General features: G+C 37.4%; 1 protein-coding gene across 2 annotated transcripts in view; it reads right to left on the reverse strand.

The window, feature by feature from the left end:
- Nucleotides 1-21,091, reverse strand: part of LOC307051501 (ankyrin repeat and KH domain-containing protein 1) — a gene marked incomplete at its 5' end in the record, with an annotated part of 116,432 nt that overhangs the window by 2,309 nt on the left and 93,032 nt on the right. Inside the window, 12 exons of one of the 2 annotated variants that reach the window (XM_079701874.1) lie at nt 25-225; nt 1,660-1,836; nt 4,987-6,599; nt 6,761-6,910; nt 8,851-8,997; nt 9,782-10,238; nt 11,042-11,216; nt 15,684-15,800; nt 16,262-16,357; nt 18,488-18,650; nt 18,869-19,044; nt 20,771-20,984. In XM_079701874.1, the coding sequence (XP_079558000.1) occupies nt 25-225; nt 1,660-1,836; nt 4,987-6,599; nt 6,761-6,910; nt 8,851-8,997; nt 9,782-10,238; nt 11,042-11,216; nt 15,684-15,800; nt 16,262-16,357; nt 18,488-18,650; nt 18,869-19,044; nt 20,771-20,984 (3,686 nt within the window). Of the gene's footprint in view, nt 1-24; nt 277-1,659; nt 1,837-4,986; nt 6,600-6,760; nt 6,911-8,850; nt 8,998-9,781; nt 10,239-11,041; nt 11,217-15,683; nt 15,801-16,261; nt 16,358-18,487; nt 18,651-18,868; nt 19,045-20,770; nt 20,985-21,091 lie in introns of both variants that reach the window. The other variant, XM_079701873.1, reaches the window with a different exon arrangement.

Below are 21,091 nucleotides of genomic sequence, written 5' to 3' on the forward strand. Positions count from 1 at the left end.
AGACAGAGGACGCTGTAACTGTACCTGACATGGCATTGACGCCAAATGACCAGATTCCACTGTGTCCAACAGGAGCAACAAAACTGGTCCCCACAGGGGCTTGTGCAACAGACCCTCCTTGCCGAATCCGGGCTAGTCTCTCTGTTCCAATGGGGGGAGGTATCTTTCGATCCTGACTGGCACTGCCTCCTTTCGGTTGGCCCAATGTTGGTGGGGCAGAAGTGGCTGAAAGAGGTGAAGATGATCCCGAAGAAACAGATGGAATAGGAGAGTCACCTGGTGGCAAAATATTTCTCTATTGTTTTATTACATATAAAAACTAATTATAAGAATATGAGAAACCTTGTTGGAAAGATCTGTTCCACAACATAGGTTCTGGAAAAAAATTTTCATTTTACAAGATCATTCAAATGAAAATATTCAGGAACTTCCCTGGTGGAGCAGTGGTTACAACTCCACGCTCCCAATGCAGGGGGCCCAGGTTCGATTCCTGCTCAGGGAACTAGATCCCACATGCATGCCATAACTGAGTTTGCATGCCACAACTAAGGAGCCTGCCTCCTGCAACTAAGACCTGGTACAACCAAATATATAAGTAAATTAAAACAAAAAGAAAATATATAAGTTCTATAAATATTATCCTATACTACTTCTGCCTGTAGTAAGTATAAACAAATAGTCTAAAAATATAGTAAGTATAGACTAGTCTAAAGAATTTTTCAAATCGAACTGAACAAGGCTAGAAAGGAAGAAGGCCATATTTATTCTTATTATAGTTCTGCTGGCTTGCGGAATCTTAGTTTCTCCACCAGGGTTTGAACGCGGGCCCTCAGCAGTGAAAGCGCAGAGTCCTAACCACTGGACCAGCAGGGAATTCCCCTTACTGTAAATCTTCTCAAAACATATATTGTCACATTTTAAATTAACTTAAATGTGACAATGTTTGCACAGTAACTATCATATTGTCTGGAAAATAGCTGCTGGTCCTCTATAATTATTAGCTGTTTTCTTTTTTCTCTTTCTACAGCCCCTTATTTTTCCCCATAAGGAAGGAAGGTTAAATGTTAGTGAAGCATTGTAGGATTCAATTCACAGCTTTGTTTCTTAATGGGACTCTCAGGTAATATGGGTAGTTTTCCTTGTCAAAGGGCCAATACTCACTGACTTTCTCATGATGCTCATTAAAAAAAAATCAAATCCTGTTCAAATCCTTTTAGAACTTCATCTGTTCTAAATATTGAAATAAGTCAGAACAGACGAATATTTTCACTTATAAATGGCAATCATACAGTTTCCTCAAATGTAAAAATAATTGAGGAATCATACCAAACTGACGAGATACTTAAATTCAACTTCTTTTCAGACCTAAGAAATTATTTCACAATACTGTCCCCAAAGGGTCTTATAAAACTACTTGTAGTGCCTCTTTTCTTGATCCAAGTCTCAGTGTAATCTCAAATCTGGCTTGGAAGAATAGCCTGACCCTTCTCAAGTTTTCTATCCTATAAATGACTGATAATTTTTGACATGACTGCAATACAAACCTTGGGTATTTGCATGCAATTTAGATTACTAAAGTTACAATATAGCATTCCCTGAAACAAATAGTTTAATAACTTATTCAAGACTCTTTGGGAAGAGTTCCTCCAGGATTCCTACATGAGTTTGAGGCGCTTGTCCAAGGGTGGGGAGAAAAATGTTGTCTGTTGAAACTGGGAGTCCCAACGGGAGCTGGCCCTTGCAGGAAAACCCGAGTTCCTGGTATGCCGGAAAAACTTGTCAGAGGAGCAGAAGAGGAAGATTGGGAGCTGCCTGATGGGTCAATGGACGGTAACCCTGAAATAAAAACAGGTCCAAGACATCAAATTAGCCAAGGCTTTAAAAATGAAAGTCCAAAGTTTACTTAATTCCTCTTTAAAAAAGAAGAAAGAACGCAGTTTATTTTGTGGATCACAGCAACAAAAATCCATTTATATCATACTGTATGTCCCCAAACCATTTTTTTCTTACAGTCCAGAAGAATATCACCAAGCAGGACTAGATATAGCAATGTGAGCCCAATGTTTAGGAATGGCAGTCACCTGGATTATGTTCTAGATAAATCTCAAAGCTTTCATTGGAGGGGACATGAAATAACAGCATGTTGTGTTACCCATCACTTAGAAATATAGTTGTTCATCTATATAACTATAGTCATTTCCTGTGCAAGATGAGTAACAAAACCTACCAATGTTTGCTTCCTAACAAGGAAGGAAAGCATACTATTAAACTAAAGATAATTTCAGTATTCCATCTGATTAAAAAAAAATCAACAGCTGCAAACTACATTAAAGTTACTATGTAGTTTGCATGAGTCTGAATTTAGCAGTATTCTCAAATTCCATTGCTTTCTCTGGAGAACATTTTAGGGAAAGAGGTCAAGGATCTGGAAAAGGATTATAGGTGCTCATTTCAGAAAAAAGTAGTTAATATCAACATAAAAAATTCAGAACTTTTCAAGCAGGTCTTATTCATCTATAAAGTATATAATTCAAAGGCTTTTAGTATATTCACAGGGTTGAACAACCATCACCACAATCAATTTTAGAACATTTTTGTCTACACTAAAAGAAACTCTGTATGCATTATCTGTCACTCTCCATTCTCCTTTACCCCATATCTGAACCTCTAAGCAACCACTAATATATTTTCTGTCTCTCTAGATTTGCCTATTCTGGAAATTTTATATAAAAAGAATTATATAATATGTGGTCTTTTGTGACTGGCTTCTTTCACTCAGCAAAATGTTTTCAGTTTACCCATGTTGTAGCACAAATGAGTACTTCATTTCTTTCATTGTATCTCATAATATAGAATATACATTACACTAAGAATAATATCTTATACAGATATACCACATTTTGTTTTTCCATTCATCAGTTGATGGACATTGGATTGTTTCCACTTTTTGGCTCTTAGGAATGGTGTTGCTATGAACATTTATGTACCAGTTTTTGTGTAGACATACGTTTTCTCTTGGGTATACCTAGGAGCAGAATTACTGGATCATATGGTAACTCTTTTTAACTTTTTGAGGAACTGTTGAACTGTTTTTCCAAATGATGTACCATTTTAAGTTTCTACCAGCAGTGTTTGAAGGTTCCAGTTTCTCCACATACTTTCCCGTCTTTTTAAGCATCACTATTTCTTACCTGCAAACTAGGAAAACTAAACTATATCCATGAAAGAAGAGTATCAACAAAAGAAACCACCCAGGCAGTTAAGAAATGAAGCCAAGCTTAATCAATCCTGGACCCCGGAAGGAAGGTCAAGAATTAATGCTTCCTTTTTTAAAAAATTATTTTTTAACTAGTAATAAATAATTTTGATGTTATAGATCTGAATAATTAAGGTTCCCAAACCTTGTTTGCTGCCAAACTGGATGGATGATTTCCTTGACTTTCTTTTCTCCAGCCATTCATAATCTGCACATCTTCTGGGATATAGAATGTGGAGTGCAAAGAGCTCAAACACTGGAATATGAGAGATCTGAAGTCCAACTCTAGCTAAGGCACTCTAAATTCACATATTAGTGCCAATCAAGTCAAGGATTAATTAAAAAATTAATTTTTACCACAGTCTGAGCACTGGCAATGAGCTCTTCTTTCATTCTGGGGCCTTTGAAAACCTTTTTATTAGTCTGCCAAAAAGAAAAGTTAAAATAGATACCTATTTATAGAAAAGAAGAAAAAAAATCCAAGAGAATATTTTGGACCACAGACTGTCTTATGCAAGCTTTATTTCTATTCAAAAGATGATGTAACAGCTATGTTTTCCTGAAAAGATAAGTAAATGGAAACATATCTGATAGAAAAGCTAAGGCTATGCCATATCCATAAACTCACAAATTTTAAACAACTTAGATCAGTTTATAATTAGCAAAAAGGAAAGATGGGCTATGGGACAGTTTTCCAACTGGAAGAAGAATGCTAAGTGGCACTAGTTCTTCTTACCCCCATTCTAGGTCAGCCACAATTTCTAATTTGTTTTTCAGAATAAAGCAAAGAGATTGGACTAAAATTTGGCCCTTAGACTCTGGAAAATAGATTCTGGTTTCCCAAATATCTCCAAGCCACCACTAGCCTCTTATCTTTCTAAATCTTTCTTATACTGCCTCAGCAGCTAATTTCTAATTTCAAGGAACAAACAGCTGATTCAAAAAAAAATTTTTTTTTTGTTAAATACGAGCCTATACATGACTGGATCTCTTCAAACAGCTCCATCTAATGTAAATAATATAGAGTTATGACATCATTTAATATTCATTCTGAGCACCCAAGACTAAAAACAAAGAATGTAGATTATGGACTGTAACCTAAACACCTTCATAACCCAACCTTTTTAATCTCAGAAATGCAGGCAATCACTATGATTTAAAAAATGTCTGTAAATCTGGAATGCTTGAAGCATCCTATGAGTCCTTTTTTATTAATATCATCTTATACCAATTCTAAGAAAATGGACTGACACAAGGTGTAACTTCCTTGAAATGAGGTGCAGAGAGATCATAAAAGAGAATATAAAGCAGCTCATATGTGAGTGACTTACCTACAACTACATTTTGGCCACTCAATCAACAGTCATTAAGGGGTCTTTACTATTTATGACACACCTTCATTTCTTTAAAAGATCATGCAATATTATGTACAAAATAAATGCTTTATTATTTTGGAAGGTTAGATTATGCTGTTAAAGCCCCGAACTGGGCTTCCCTGGTGGTGCAGTGGTTGAGAGTCCGCCTGCTGATGCAGGGGACATGGGTTTGTGCCCCGGTCCAGGAAGATCCCACATGCCGTGGAGCAGCTAGGCCCGTGAGCCATGGCCACTGAGCCTGTGCGTCCGGAGCCTGTGCTCCACAACGGGAGAGGCCACAACAGCGAGAGGCCCGTGTACCGCAAAAAAAAAAAAGCCCCGAACTGTGAGGTAATGATAGTTATAATAACTTACCAACTGGACTAGTAGAAACTCGCTGGGAAGGTGATCTGAAGCCAGGTGCCTTGGAGTTGTCAGGGTGCACGTTTTCCAAGTGTCCAAGTACAGAGTTACCCAGGAACGCTGACTGAACAGTGAAAGAGGCATCTGCAGTAACTCGTGAGGACAGTGGACCATCTCCCCAACCCTGGTTAGCTGGCACCTGACTGCTGTCAAAAAGACTACTGAAGTGATTGAAAAGCGTGGCTGGGCCAAACGTAGGTGGCAAAGATTTATTTGCTGGGTTAATGTGCATCTGAGAACCATTCATAATGTTCATGGCTGAAGAAAGCTGCACTGCAGCTGGTGGGCCTTGAGGTGGTGTTAAAGGAACTGGATTTGTCACAAAAATAGACTGGGGATCCTGGTGTATAGTTGCATTTGGTACCACCGAGTAAAAAGAACTTCTGGGTTGCATTCGATGAGAAACTCGAGGTGCTGGTACAGCTAACTGAGGTAAATTACTGGTATCCTGATTATCAGCAGCAACCAATCTAGGTGATGCCAAAGTCAATGGAGCAGGTTCTGAATTAGATGCAAAAGGCATTGACATAGGACTTAAATCAGACACACTGGATGGCTGTGTTTCCTCCTGTGTGTTATTGGAGGGAGGAGTGGGACTACCAGATGGGTGAGTTTCTGGAGCTCCTGGGGTGTTGCTGGCAGAGCTACTGCAGCTGTTGGCAGTTGAAGAGGGGGTACACAGGTTTGCCATGGACTGGTCCTGTGTGGACACTTTCTCTTTGGGGGCTGGCATGGCAGAGAAAGACTCCGTCTTTTGTGAAGAAAGCTGTGCTTGAGGAGTACTTGCAGGCAGAAATGTGGTGGGAACTTGCCCACTAGTGATAGGTGCAGAGGAGACAGAAGGCAGGGAACTACAAGTGCTTGTCACAGAGGAAATCACTGCTGCTGGAGGACTTGTCTTAGGCACACAGGCAAACAACTGCTTTCTGACTGATGAAGGAGTCCGGGTATTAGTCACACACAGTTGCTGACTGGCAGCAACTACAGAAGAGACAGTGATAGGACAACTGGCAGTAGCTAGTCCAGCAGACTCTGAGGGTAAAACAGTCCCGTTCTGGTTAGGTAGACGGCCTGTATTATTATGCTTTGGAGAGCTATTTGTGTTGCCAGGATTCACAGGTCTCACTGGGAATGGTCCCCAAGTGTTAGGAGAAGGTGAAAATGTTCCTCCAAACTGGGCCATGGGTAAACGAGGATGCCGAATCTGTTGCATAGTTTGAGCAGCCAGCAGGGCAAAATGAGGGTGAGGATAAGCTAAGGGTAGAGAAACTGGGAAAGAAGAACGTACATTTGCTGGAACGTTCTTATTAAGTTTATTAGTGGGCTGGAACGTAGATAATGTTGTTGCCTGTGAAGTTACAAGACTTGGAGCACCCAAGGGAAATGCATTTTTACTGGAAGCTGCTGTGGTGCCTACTCCAGATGAGAAGTTTGCGTGGATGGCTTTGGTGCTGGCAGGTGTTCTGATATGGTTTTTAGGAATCAAGTCTTCCAGTTCCTTAGCAGGATCTTGAATAAGTGCATTGATAAGCTGAACTGCATATCTTGTTGATTCTGTACCACCCCTGGGGAGAAAACAAACAAAAAACAACAAGATCAAAAATATACAAAACTAGGTAATCTTTACCATGAAACAGAATCCTTGATTGTACCATACCTAACAAAAATGTACTTCTAATAAAATTTAATTTCCTCATAGAACAATATATATATATCTCACAATTACCTTATTGTGATCATTCTCTCGCCATTCTTATCTTTTTGTTTATCCACATCAATATGGGCACCAGTAACATCTTGTATTGCAGTGATGTTGCATCCTCCTCTTCCCATTATCCTGGAAACCACTGAGGCTGGAACAGACAATTTCTTTGACCTACAAAATGAAGACCACACATAAGCTTATGAAATCAAAATGTCTATTAAAAAAGATGTCTCGGGCCTTCCTGGTGGTGCAGTGGTTGGGAATCCGCCTGCCAATGCAGGGGATATGGGTTCAATCCCTGGCCTGGGAGGATCCCACATGCCACGAAGCAACTAAGCCCGCGTGCCACAACTACTGATGCCCACGCGCCTAGAGCCCGTGCTCGGCAACACAAGAAGCCACCGCAGTGAGAAGCCCGTGCACCGCAGGGAGAAGTGGCCCCTGCTCGCCGCAACTAGAGAGAGCCCATGCACAGCAACAAAGACCCAACGCAGCCAAAAATAAATAAATAAATTTAAAAAAAAAAGATGTCTCAGTAAGTATGTTCATGAACATTTGTAGAATAGTATTTCTCAAACCTTAAAGAGGAAATTATTAGAAGTTTTTATTTTAGAAATTGACCTCTTATTATATTGAATTTAATTTAGTAAAGGTAAAAAACACACTGCCATTTAAAAAAATTATATTTAAGTCACTCATGATCTCAGCATTCAAATCTGCATAAACTATCACATGTTAACTAAACTGCAATGATCATATATTGATACTTTCAAAATTAAAATAATGCATACCACATTGTTAAACTCCATACTGAAAATGAATAAAGGCAGCTTATCAGTGTCAACAATTTTACTTAGCAATAAAAAATAAAGCCTCAGATTTGTACATAAAAAGCAATCCACAAGTGGAGCCTGGGACTTCCATTTGTGTGAGAAAACACCAGAGGCTGATTTTGGGATCTGACAAGATGGCCTGGGTGTCCTGCAGGATTATCAAGGAAACCCAGTGTTTGCCGGCAGAACCAAATGAGAGCAACACCCATTATTTTCATGTGGTCACTGCTGGCTGCCAGGATTCCCTCCTTGAGGAAGGGACCCTCAAACTTTGGACTATACCTTCCAGAAGAATACCCAATTGTAGACTCTAAAATACATTTCATGATCAAAATTTAATATCCTAATGTAGACAAATAGGGAAGAATATATTTAGCTATTTTGAAAGCTAGAGCATAGACTAGGCCATGAATAATACTTAAATCAATCTGATCATTAAGTGTGCATCACTTCTGTTCTGCCAAGACTTCTTCCTTTTTTGTTTGCTTTTAATGGACACAAAGTCTTAGAAAAATTACAGAATAAAAACTCAGACATCTTAGTCCTTTGGTGATTAAGTGCACATTAGCAAACCTATGTCTTATCCTGATTCCCTGTTGTAAAGCATGAGCAGAGGCTAGAAATACCTTCTGGATTGTGTGAAACATTTAAAAGCAATGGCTCCTCTCTGCTTTTATTCATTTCCCCCATCATGGTTTAAGTATAAAGCAGTGTGAATGAAGGGAGTTGTCAAAGTTAGCTACAGGGGCGTTGGTATTTGTCTTTATTTTTTTTTTTTTTTTGAGGGAGAAGGTAGTTTTAATTTTATGGGCTCTTCCCCCTCCCCTTTTATGGTGATCTAATTGCATTGGTTAAAAGCAGATATAGATTCTCTAGCAAAGTCTAACTTTATTTAAATGCTGTAGATGGACAAACTTGTCTGAATCAAAATGGGACCATTAAACAAACATCATAGCCTTCACAAATAGCATTGTGACTTTGCTGTCAATTGAATCTTCCCCTTAAGAAGCCTGTGACTTTTTATATGGTTTGTCTGTAAACTGTATGTCTTATGTTTTAATAAAATATTTTTTGTTATTCTAAAGCCAACATTTCTTGTATCATATAAAATATGCATACAAAATTTACATACTGTTTCTAATTTTGCTTTAGCCTACTCTGGATGTAGTATGGCACTGCAATTGAATATAATAACCACATTCAAATTATTCATTAATTAACTGGATAACCATCTCACAAGAGAAGAAAAGTTAAAAAGACAAGACTAATACTACTTACCTTCGAACAACTTCTTTCCACCCTTCCTCTCTTTTTTGCCCCCTTTTAGGGCTAGTCAGATTCAGCTTTATGTTTGAAGAGCTTAATGGCAATGACACTGACTTGTAGGTTGTTGATAAGGAATTAGGATTCACTTCACCTTCAAGTCTGAAAAGAGAAATATCAAGGCCAATAAATGATAAATTTTAAGATAGAAACTCAAGAGATTTGCTGAAGTATCTGAATTAAAACTCGGCACACCAGGGCTTCCCTGGTGGCGCAGTGGTTAAGAATCCGCCTGCCAATGCAGGGACACGGGTTCGAGCCCTGGGCCGGGAAGATCCCACATGCCGCGGAGCAACTAAGCCTGCTCACCACAACTACTGAGCCTGCGCTCTAGAGCCCGCGAGCCACAAGTACTGAGCCCACATGTCTAGAGCCTGTGCCCTGAAGCCCGTGCACCACAACAAAGAGTAGCCCCCGCTCGCCACAACTAGAAAAAGCCCGCGTGCAGCAAGCAAGACCCAACGCAGCCAAAATTAAATAAATAAATTTATATAAAAACCCCAAAAACCTTGTTAAAAAAAATTTGGCACATAAAATTATTAACAATTCAGAAAAATAGAAATAGGGCAAAGAGTCCATTATTTATTTTAGTATTAAAATGGATTCAGAAGCCAAAAGGACTATATATAATCAATAAAAATGACATAGTTAAAATCAAGGAATGCTAATATTTTCAGCTTCAAAGTTGAATGTCAAAAGTTCTAACAATCTCATTGCATAACTAGCACATGATAAGGAGGACACTGGTGAATTTCAGTTTTAAATGCTGAAGACAGGTAATGTGGTAGACTTCAATTGTTCAACACAACATATGTTACTTCAAGTTCTTGTGCCAGGCATGAAAAAGGAAAGGTAGGTGCAGAGTTAACAAGTCAGAAAATTTTACCGTGTCTGAGTTTTGGAAGCAGCAGTACTTGTCTTTTCTTCTTGGGAATGGAGTAGCAGTGAGGGGTATCTCCTATCACTAGAGGAATTCACATCCATAGTGAAATTTAACTCTTGGCTTTTACCACCACTACTACTCTCACTGTTGCAATCTGTGCTGTCCAAGTTATCTGAATCACTATTCCCACCTGCACCGCCACCTCTGGGTTCTCCATTTATTTTATTCTTATCTGCCTTTTGCTGTGCTAAGGATATATGTTGTTCTGGTAATATTAAATGTGCAGTGGGAGGGGTCTCTTTTGTTTTGTTCTTCTTATTTTTCCGATTGGTGCTGGGAGTTGTCACAACATTGGCCCTTTTTTTCCCAAACACATTTGTGAATGTTGCAGATGTTGCAGAGATTCCGATTGTGGTGGTGGTGGTCGCACTAGGAGGTTCTATGGGAACTTCTTGCTCCACTGAAATTATGAAAAAGGATAAAAATCACACTGAGAGCCACAGATCTCAAAACAAATTGTGACAGAATATACCTAATAATTCATAATAATTCAGACCCTTAGGTCATATTTTCCTTTTACCAGTATTCACTAGTAAATAAAGAAATCTTTACTGTTGTGAGAATAAATATGCTATATCATATTTTGATATCTAACTTGGTATAAAACATTAACATTCTTAAGATCTGAAATGCTAGTCTCATAAACTAACCAAAAGTTACAATATAGTTTGAATTTAAGAAAATTTTCAAATAGCATTTTAGAATTAGAAGTCAAATAGAGCAAAATTATTTGCCTACTACAACCACTGCCAGACTGTACAATAAACAACTCTTTGAGAGTAATGGACCCCAACCCTATATAGCTTCAAGACTGAACCTTAGTTAAAAATTTATTGAGGAACTGGACCTCTTCCCAGTTTCCAACTGGGGAAGGAGAGGGTAGAGAAGAACCTGAAGAAAAGCTGGCAAACCTCTTACTGTATCACTTTTAGGACATACATAATGTTTTTACAGGGGAACTTAAATTACAACTGAATGTCTTCAAATTATGTGCTTGCCTTCCCCCTTCTGTTTCTCTGTGTCACTTTACAATGTAAAATATTTAGAAGTATTTACTATGGAAGTCAACTGTCTATTTCAGATTAAAGTAACTGAATATTTAACTAGAATTAGTTTTGAGAGTTTTGAGAGCAAAAAGCACTCAAAATGATGTTGATAAACACAGAAGAATTTTATCACTAATTCAGATGGTTCATTTCTCACCATCTTCATCATTCTCCTCTTCATCTTCATCCTCTGGTAGTTCTGAATTTTCCTTAGGTTTGTTTTCCTCATCTTCTTCCTGCTTCCTTTTCTGCTCCTCTTTTTTCTTTTTTCTCTTTTCTTTTCTTTTCTCTCTTTTAGCTGCAAGAGCCTGCTTTCTGCTCTCCTCTCTTGACTGCAAATAAAGTAGGTATCTCATTTTATCAATAAGGCAGTAATTTAAAATACATAATGAAATGATATTTTTGTTTATGATACATGGGGTTTCCCATAGATGTCAGTCTTAACACACATTTATAAAAGCAACAAAAGAAGAAATAGATAAGCTGGACATAATCAAAATTAAAAGTTTTTGTGCTTCAAAGGGACCATCAATAAAGTGAAAAGACAACCCATAAAATGGTGAAAAATTTTTGCTAATCTGGTAAGGGCCTTTTATCAAGAATTTATAAAGAACTCGTTAACTCAATAATGAAAAGACAAATAACTCAATTAAAAAATGGGCAAAGGATCTGAATAGATGTTTCTCCAAACAACATATACAAATGGCCAATAAACACATGAAGAGACAGATGCTCAATATCACAAGCCATCAGGGAAAAGCAAATCAAATCACAATGAGATACCCACTTCACTGTCACTAGAATGGCTATAATCAAAAAGACAGATAAAAACAAATCATGGTGAGGATGTGAAGAAATCGAAGCCTTCATATACTGCTGGTAGGATCATAAAATGGTGCCACTACCTTGGAAAACAATCTAGAAGTTTCTCAAATGGTTAAACACAGAACTGCCATATGATCTAGCAATTCCATTCCTAGATATATACCCAATGAAAACATATTCATACAAAAACTTGTACACCATGCTTACTTCAGCACCATATATACTAAAAAAATTGAAATAACACAGAGAAGATTAGCAGGGCTCCTGCACAAGAATGAAACACAAATTCATGAAGCGTTCCAAGTTAAAACAAAACAAACAAAAAACGGGTATACTATGAAATGGAAACAACCTAAATGTCCATCAACTAATAAGTGGTAAACAAAATGTGGTATATCTATATAATGGGATATTATGCAGCAGTAAAAAAAAAAAATGAAGTACTGATACATGCTACAACATGGATGAACCGTGAAAACATTATGAATTGCAAGAAGCCAGTCACAGAGGACCAAATACTGTCTGATTCCATTTATATGAAATGTCCAGAATAGGCAAATCCATAGATTTATGTGGCATTTGTTTGACTAAAATGCAGCTATTGCTGGAAAGGGTGTGGAGAAAAGGGAACCCTCTTGTACTGTTGGTGGAAATGTAAATTGATACAGCCACTACAGAGAACAGTATGGAGGTTCCTTAAAAAACTAAAAATAGAACTACCATACGACCCAGCAATCTCACTACGGGGCATATACCCTGAGAAAACCATAATTCAAAAAGGGTCATGTACCACAATGTTCAGTGCAGCTCTATTTACAATAGCCAGGACATGGAAGCAACCTAAGTGTCCACTGACAGATGAATGGATAAAGAAGATGTGGCACATATACACAATGGAATATTACTCAGTCATAAAAAGAAATGAAATTGAGTTACTTGTAGTGAGGTGGATGGACCTAGAGACTGTAATACGGAGTGAAGGAAGTCAGAAAGAGAAAAACAAATACCGTATGCTAACACATATATATGGAATCTAAAAAAAAAAAAAAGGTTCTGAAGAACCTAGGGGCAGGACAGGAATAAAGACTCAGACGTAGAGAATGGACATGAGGACGGGGGAGGGGGAAGGGTAAACCGGGACAAAGTGAGAGAGTGGCACGGACATATATACACTACCAAATGTAAAATAGATAGCTAGTGGGAAGCAGCCACATAGCACAGGGAGATCAGCTCGGTGCTTTGTGTCCACCTAGATGGGTGGGATAGGGAGGGTGGGAGGGAGAAGCAAGAGGGAGGAGATATGGGGATATATGTATGTATCACTTTGTTAAACAGCAGAAACTAACACACCACTGTAAAGCAATTATACTCCAATAAAGATGCTAAAAAAATAAAATAAAATGCAGCTATTATGCTTTTATAAGGTATTAACAAATTTCACTATGAAAATATCCACAGGAGGCCATTATAGAAATTATTTTTGCTTTACTTTATAGTTTTGCTTTGGTTAGTACTAGAAAATATATTTTTTTTAGACAGGGGAACATGGTAATGGTCGCTTCACATCATAATGAAAATTCAAAACAAACAGAAAACACATCAAATTACTCATATTTGTATGGAAATTATCTAAAAAAGGCTCACCATAAGAATCTGTCAATGAAGTCCAGTTGTCCTGGTAATTAAGTAAAGCATTTTCCTCAAAACTATAATTTACCATTCTGAGTCATAAGTTACTCTGACATTTTTATTTATCTAATCAGGCATCGGCAAACTATGGCCTGAATGTTAAGACTTTTACATTTTAAATGGTTGAAAAAATAAAAAGAAGAATATTTTGTGACATGTGAAAATATTATGAAATTAAAATTTTGATGTCCATAAATAAAGTTCTATTGGAACACATTCATTTAGGCACTGTCTATGGGTGCTTTCGTGCTACAACAGCAGAGTCAAGGAGTTATGACAGAGATTGTATGGACCTACAAAGCCTAAAGTATTTACTCTTCAGCATTTTATAGAAAAAGTCTGTTGGGAATTCCCTGGTGGTCCAGTGGTTAGGACTCTGTGCTCTCACTGACAAGGGCCTGGGTTCAGTCCCTGGTTGGGGAACTAAGATCCCACAACCACGAGGCGAAATCAAAAAAATTAAAATTAAAAAAATAAAGAATAAAAAAATAAAAAGTTGGGTTTCCCTGGTGGCGCAGTGGTTGAGAGTCTGCCTGCCGATGCAGGGGACACAGGTTTGTGCCCCGGTCCAGGAAGATCCCACATGCTGCGAAGCGGCTGGGCCCGTGAGCCATGGCCGCTGAGCCTGTGCGTCCGGAGCCTGTGCTCCGCAACGGGAGTGGCCACAACAGTGAGAGGCCCCCGTACCGCAAAAAAAATAAAAATAAAAAGTCTGTCAACCCCCTATGTAAATGAGAAAGGGGCTGAGCATTAAGAGAAAAAATAATTGTTAACTGAATATGCAGTTTCATCCCTCGGTTGGCATAAGAGCAAAATGGCTGTTTAAGGAATTGCTGACCATATCCCTGGGTAGTTACATAAAAATAAAAATTATAGAACACAGGAGGGACCCTTAGTAGTCATCAAACTTCAAACTTCATTTTAAAATTAATATTAGTTTCCCCCTTCTGATTTTAACTGTAATCAAGTTTATCATGAAGGTATTAAAATTTATTTAATTTCCTAATGATAAAACTTTAAGGTTTATACCCTTCCCCCTGTTATAAGCAATTTAACCGTGAATGTCCTTTTGTATATTCACATCTTTGAGCATTTGTTAAAGTATTTACCTTAGGCTAAGTTTCTAGAGGAGGAGTGACTGGAGTAAAAGTATGCACCCTTTTTAATTTAATGCATTTGTCAAATCATCTCCATTAATAGTTATACTAATTTATACCATACATCAAAAATCATACTAGAATGCTAATTTCCCCATACCCTAGCCATCAATATCTATTATCAAACCTTTAAATTTTCCTAATCTGGTAAAAGAAATTTAAATCACTCTTTCACTGCATTTCTTTGTTTATTCATGAAGTTGAGCGTTCTCCATCTATTTATTGAACATTTATATTTCTTCTGTGAATTGCCCATTTGTGTGATCATTTTTCATTCTGGGCAAGTTACCTTTTTCTCATTTTTTTTTTTTTTTTTATGTGACCATTTTTAAAGTCTTTATTGAATTTGTACAATATTGTTTCTGTTTTATATTTTGGTTTTTTGGCCACGAGGCATGTGGGATTAGAGGCAAAGTCTTAACCTCTGGACCACCAGGGAAATCCCTTTCTCATTGATTTGTAAGCAATTTTTTCTTCTGTTTTTAACTTACAAGTTTTGATTTTTTTTTAATAAACTAAAAATTGATGTCAAAATTTTAGCATCTCTCAAAATGATCTTTTTCCTTCCTTTTATCATCAACAAAATATCTTAATATTAAGGTATCTCCTGCATTCCTATAATAACTCTACTTGATTATGCTATTTATTCTTTTAATATAACTTCTGGGTTCATAACAACACCCTCCTTTTCCAGGTAAGCACACTGAGCCTCAGAAAAGCGACTTTTTTTTTTTTTTTTAACTTTTTCCATTATACTACCACACATCCTAGGAAACTCAGACACTTACTCTTTAATTAAGGATCTAATAAACCACTTATAGCCCGGATCTTATAATAAACAAAAGATTTCCAATGTTTAAAAAAATTTCTTCCCAGACTAATATTAAAACCACTTAGGCAGTAATGTCATTTGGAAAACTGTGATCTGCTCAGAAACTAATTCCTCACTTACATGGTTAAAAATATTTTTTATGTATACGTCAGAACCAAAAAATTGATGGTAGTTTGATAATCTATTAATCATTTTTTAAAAAGAGATTTTGTTAAGATTATGGTCATATCAGTGGCAAATTTATTCTGCTAGATTTTCAACCATTTCTAATAAGGAAAATTATTTTTCCCACTCACCTTTTCCAGATCAAGTTCCTTTAAAAGAATACTTGCATTCTTATTTGCTTCTGCAGCCTGCTGGTCTTTAGCCTTCACAATTGTCTCAACACACTGGTGACATTTTTTCAACAGTTCCTATAGTGGAAAATGGAATTATATAAATATAGGAACACATAAACAGGCCAATAAAACTTGAGCTGATAAGTATACCAAAGTTCAGGGCTTAAAGCCTCAAATTACTGAATATTCACTAAACCAAATTAAGCTATCCTTTGAGTCTAGTCTTTGATTGAAAAATCAAAATAAGGTACCATTTTCTAAAAAGTTTGTGTTCTTAGAAAATTTTCTAATCAGGCTAATAGTCTAGTAATAAACTTTAGCTGCAGTCACTGTAATTATGGTCCATAATAGGAAGGAAATTTCAAAATAATTTATAAAAAATATACCCATTCTTCATTTGCAAATGGGGAAACTAAAGCATAGAAAAATCAGATGATCAGTCTCATAGAGGATGAAAAGAACAGGCTGCTAACATATACTCTGGCATATAATTCAACAAAGAACAAAAATGTGCTTCAACAGCATATTAAACCTACCTTATCTGTGATTGTTGCTATGTATCTCATGCATTCTATATCAGAAGGGAACTGATTGACCTCTTTCACCAAATACTGAACAACTTTTACATGACCCTGTAAGAAGTATAACAAAAAATACACAAAAGAATACTTTGAAAATTGGCCCATATGCTTAAAAACTTAAGGGTAAAAGGTACAGTAACACTTGAGAGTTTACTAAACTTAAAATTGAAATTATGAAAATAAAAACAGTGTTGAGTTTATAAACAGAAAACGATAAGTACAACATGCTGGGAAATATATGGTGGACCAAACGACATTTCTCCTGAATTTAATCTTCCCACGTCCCATTGAAAATAGACAAACTTTAAAAAATATATATCTCCTAGAATAAATCAATTAGTAAAATAAAAATTGGTGATGTGAAATGAATCTCAAAATAAAGGGGAAATTAGTCCGAAAACAAAGCGGATGCTCTAGATTTCAAAGCATTATTTTGGCTCTATCTTACAAAACTGAACGAGGTAGGTTGTCATATTTATCTTGAGTTCTATGACTTGAATCTAGGTAAAACACTTTCTAAATGCCATTATCAGGGGCTGGATGATCTGTAATCAATTATAAGTACATCTATTTTAACATAACCAAACTTGCATTGTTTACCCTCCTACTAAAGTGCGTTTAATCTTCAAGAATTAGTCTGGGGCTTCCCTGGTGGCGCAGTGGTTGAGAGTCCGCCTGCCGATGCAGGGGACACGGGTTCGTGCCCCGGTCCGGGAAGATCCCACATGCCGTGGAGCGGCTGGGCCCGTGAGCCATGGCCACTGATCCTGTGCATCCGGAGCCTGTGCTCCGCAACGGGAGAGGCCACAACAGTGAGAGGCCCGCGTAACGCAAAAAAAAAGAATTAGTCTGATGGGGGGACTTCCCTGGCAGTCCAGTGGTTAAGACTCCACACTTCCACTGCAAGGGGCACGGGTTCAATCCCTGGTTGGGGAATTAAGATCTCACACGCCGCACGGTGCAGCAAAAAAAAAAAAAAAAAAAAAAAAAAAAGAGAATTAGTCTGATGGTGACAAAAATCAGAAAAGTGGCTGCCTCTGGGGCAGGGAATTAACTGAGAATGGGCATGATGAAACTTCCTAGGATTATGGAAGTATTTTATATCTTTATGGAGTGTGGGTTACATAGGTGTATGAATTTATCAAAATTCATGTACCTTAGATTTGTGTTTTTACTATATATAAATTATACCTCAATTAAAAGGAAAGAAAAAAATTGAAAAAAAAGGGAAATATTTAAGATTTTTTTAAAGACTCATAACTTACACTACTCTCATTCAATAGCTATTTACTGACCATCTAGTATGTGTCAGGAACTGAGCTGAACAACTGGGTATAAACACTGGTGAAAAAGACAAGTCATGAATCTTAGCCTTCATAGATCTTGTAGTCTAACTGGGGAGATGGGCATTAAAAAAGTAATACATGTTTGAATGTGTAATTACAAAATGAGATAAGGAAAATAACAGTGAACTATAAAAGAGAACAAGAGAATCTTTTCAGATTGGGAGTTAGAAAAGAACTTTCTGAGAAGTGATATTTAAGGATGAGTAGATATTAAAGGATGAAGAGAAGTGAGCCAGGTGAAGAGTAAGGGAAAGAACATTTCAGGAAAAGAAAACCAGTGAGCAAAGGCCCTCAGGAATTTAAAAATTTAGTGCATTCTAGGCCAGTGGCTGAAGTATAGTGACCAAAGGGGAAGGGGAGTAGAAATGATTGGTCTGAGGCTGGCATGAGCCATATCATGCAGGGCTTTGTAAGCCACATTAAGTAGTTTACATTTTATCACAATTGCAATGGGAAAGCTTTGTAAAATAGAGCAGATAAGTAAGGCTTAATATATACAGGAGGTATAATAAATTTTTATGAGAGTCCACTTGTTTTTGTTCTTTAGGTAGAGAAAACATTCATCTACATATAATATCTGTCCTTAAATCTCACGTTTTATGTACAAAAACATAACAAAACTAGTCAAGACACCAAGTGATTTAACAACCAAGTTGTTTATAGAGAACTACCATATAGCTCTTAGATTTGGCCACAAAGAAAGTGGAAAGACAGCAAAGGTTTGTATATAGAAACAGAGTCAATTCCTCAAGACCAATTTATCTTTCTCACGATTTCAACTTAAAATTTAGTAGTTTTAAACAAATTCTATCCTTTTTCCCCCACATCAAGTTACCTTGCGAAATGCTGACATAAGGGGTGTGATTTTCCGGTTATCTGCTGCATCCACATCAGCACCTGCTTGCACTAGCAATTGCACCACATCAAAATGACCACCATTGGATGCCAACCAAAGTGGTGTGTTTCCCTTCTTGTTACGAACATCAATATGGGCTCCCCTATAAAAATCAAATAATGTTAATATAGTTTATTTCCTATGAGAAGAGGCTGACTTTTTCTATTTTTCTCTAATTTGTCTTTCATCTTTTATAAAATAGCATACAAATAATCTGTTCTTTAAAATGTCAATAAAGTAAAACAATTTTATTAACTGTAAAGGCTCTGAAAAGTGAAAGGGATCATAGAAATTCTATAAATAAATATAAAATTTACCAACCTATTAATCAGGAGCTCACAAAATTTGTAGTGACCTTTGTCCGCTGCTATTGTTAAAGCAGTATCTCTTGAGGAAGGCACAGGGGGGGCATTGACATCTGCTCCTTTATCTAGGAGAACTCTTCCAACCTCTGCATATCCTCCAGAAGCAGCTTCCATCAAGGGGGTAAGACCAGTCTGTTTAAACCAAAAAATTATGTGAGTAAATTATATTAATTTCTTTAAGGGACTGAAACATTGACTTATAAGTGTATTCTATTTCTGATTTTCTCTCACAAGAGAGCTAAGCAACATTCACTCTTAAGCTTTACTAAACAGCAAGTGAAAATTGTTAGGTTCAGTTAGACATGCTAGAATGATTTCTCTTATACTAAAAAATAAAAAAAAAATGCTAAAAAATAAATAATTTCATGCTAAAAAAATAAATAATTTCATAACATCTCTACTGTTATAAATTTACATGAGACAATAACTTCTCTGCACAACAAACAGAAATATTAAAACAAATAAAAAGAAAATTAAATATGGCACAGTGTTCAATGGGAAAACTTTGTTTAGAATATACTCTACCTTGTTTAGAATATACTCTATCTGAAAAGGCAGTTTGCTAAATAACCCAGGATAAATTCCTTAAATGCTACTCAAACTTGGGTAAAATAGATTAAAATATCATTTTATAAATTTTATGCATGTGTCTTTGCTCATTAGTCTCCAACATTTCACCAGAAGACTTTTCCTACTGGTATCATTACCAAAATAATATGGCTTTCTTTAGGACTTCTACTAGATAAATGGGTCACACTGAATACTTGTAATACAAAAAGTAATCTGTCGTGGTCAGATTAGATTTTAGTTGTCTTAATTGTATAATCTATGCAGCAATTTATTTTTAATATTCATTCATTCATTCATTCATTCATTTATGGCTGCACTGGGTCTTTTTTATTTTTTGGTTTTTTTAAACAAATTTTTTAATTTATTTTTGGCTGTGTTGGGTCTTCGTTGCTGCACACGGGCTTTCTCTAGCTGTGGCCAGCGGGGCCTACTCTTTGTTGCGGTGTGCGGGCTTCTCATCACGGTGGCTTCTCTTGTTGCAGAGCACGGACTCTAGGCGCGCGGGCTTCAGTAGTTGTGGCACACAGGCTCAGTAGTTGTGGCTTGTGGGCTCTAGAGCACAGGCTCAGTAGTGTGGCGCACATGTGGGATCTTCCCAGACCAGGGCTTGAACCCGTGTTCCCTGCATTGGCAGGTGGATTCTTAACCACTGTGTCACCAGGGAAGTCCCTGCATTGGGTCTTTGTTACTGCACAGGCTTTCTCTAGTTGTGGCGAGTGAGGGGTACTCTTTGCTGTGGTGTACGGGCTTCTCATTGTGGTGGCTTCTCTTGTTCCGGAGCACGGGCTCTAGGCACGTGGGCTTCAGTAGTTGTGGCGCACGGCCTCGGTAGTTGTGGTGCGTGGGCTCAGTAGTTGTGGTGCACAGGCTTAGTTGCTCTGTGGCATGTGGGATCTTCCTGGACCAGGGATCCAACCCGTGTCCCCTGCGTTGGCAGACAGATTCTTAACTACTGCGCCACCAGGGAAGTCCCTGTAGCAATTTTTTTGATTGGGGTTTTTACCAATGGTAAGCACATGCCTCATTAAAGGAGTTCTTTAAGCCACTCAAGGCTGAAGTTGGAAAAAAGTACTGATTCTATTTTTCTTCACTGTCTTTAATAAAATTCATGAATGGTGATAGTGTGCCACTGACCAATGGTCAGTGACACATTGTATAGCACTATTCTCCAGTCCTGCATTGGGGTATCAGTTTTAACTTATGACAATTTAAAATAGTGCATTCAATTTAAGTTGCTCTTTCTATTAAAAATATATCTGAAGTAGAGGACAAGTTATAAAATGCTTACCTTTGCCCTATGTTCAACATTGGCTTTTCGGTCCAGAAGCAAACTCACTACTTCTGCTCGTCCTTGGAAACAGGCCAAGGTGAGAGCTGTGTTCCGATTGGTCTCTATTTGGGCATTAATGTCTGAACCCATATCAAGCAGCAGTTTCACTGCAGGAACATGTCCATTCATTGCAGCCAACATCAGGGGAGAAATACCTAGTTTACTCCCAGTCCTAAGGGGGGGGAAATGTGCTTAGAAAATTAAAATAATATGTTGCCTATTGTTTTCTTAAAAAGCACAGAGAACATAAAAAATGAAAAAGCTTCAGTAAGAAGAAAG

This window comes from Hyperoodon ampullatus (assembly GCF_949752795.1).
Source record: "Hyperoodon ampullatus genome assembly, chromosome: 4".
Lineage (NCBI taxonomy): Eukaryota > Metazoa > Chordata > Mammalia > Artiodactyla > Ziphiidae > Hyperoodon > Hyperoodon ampullatus.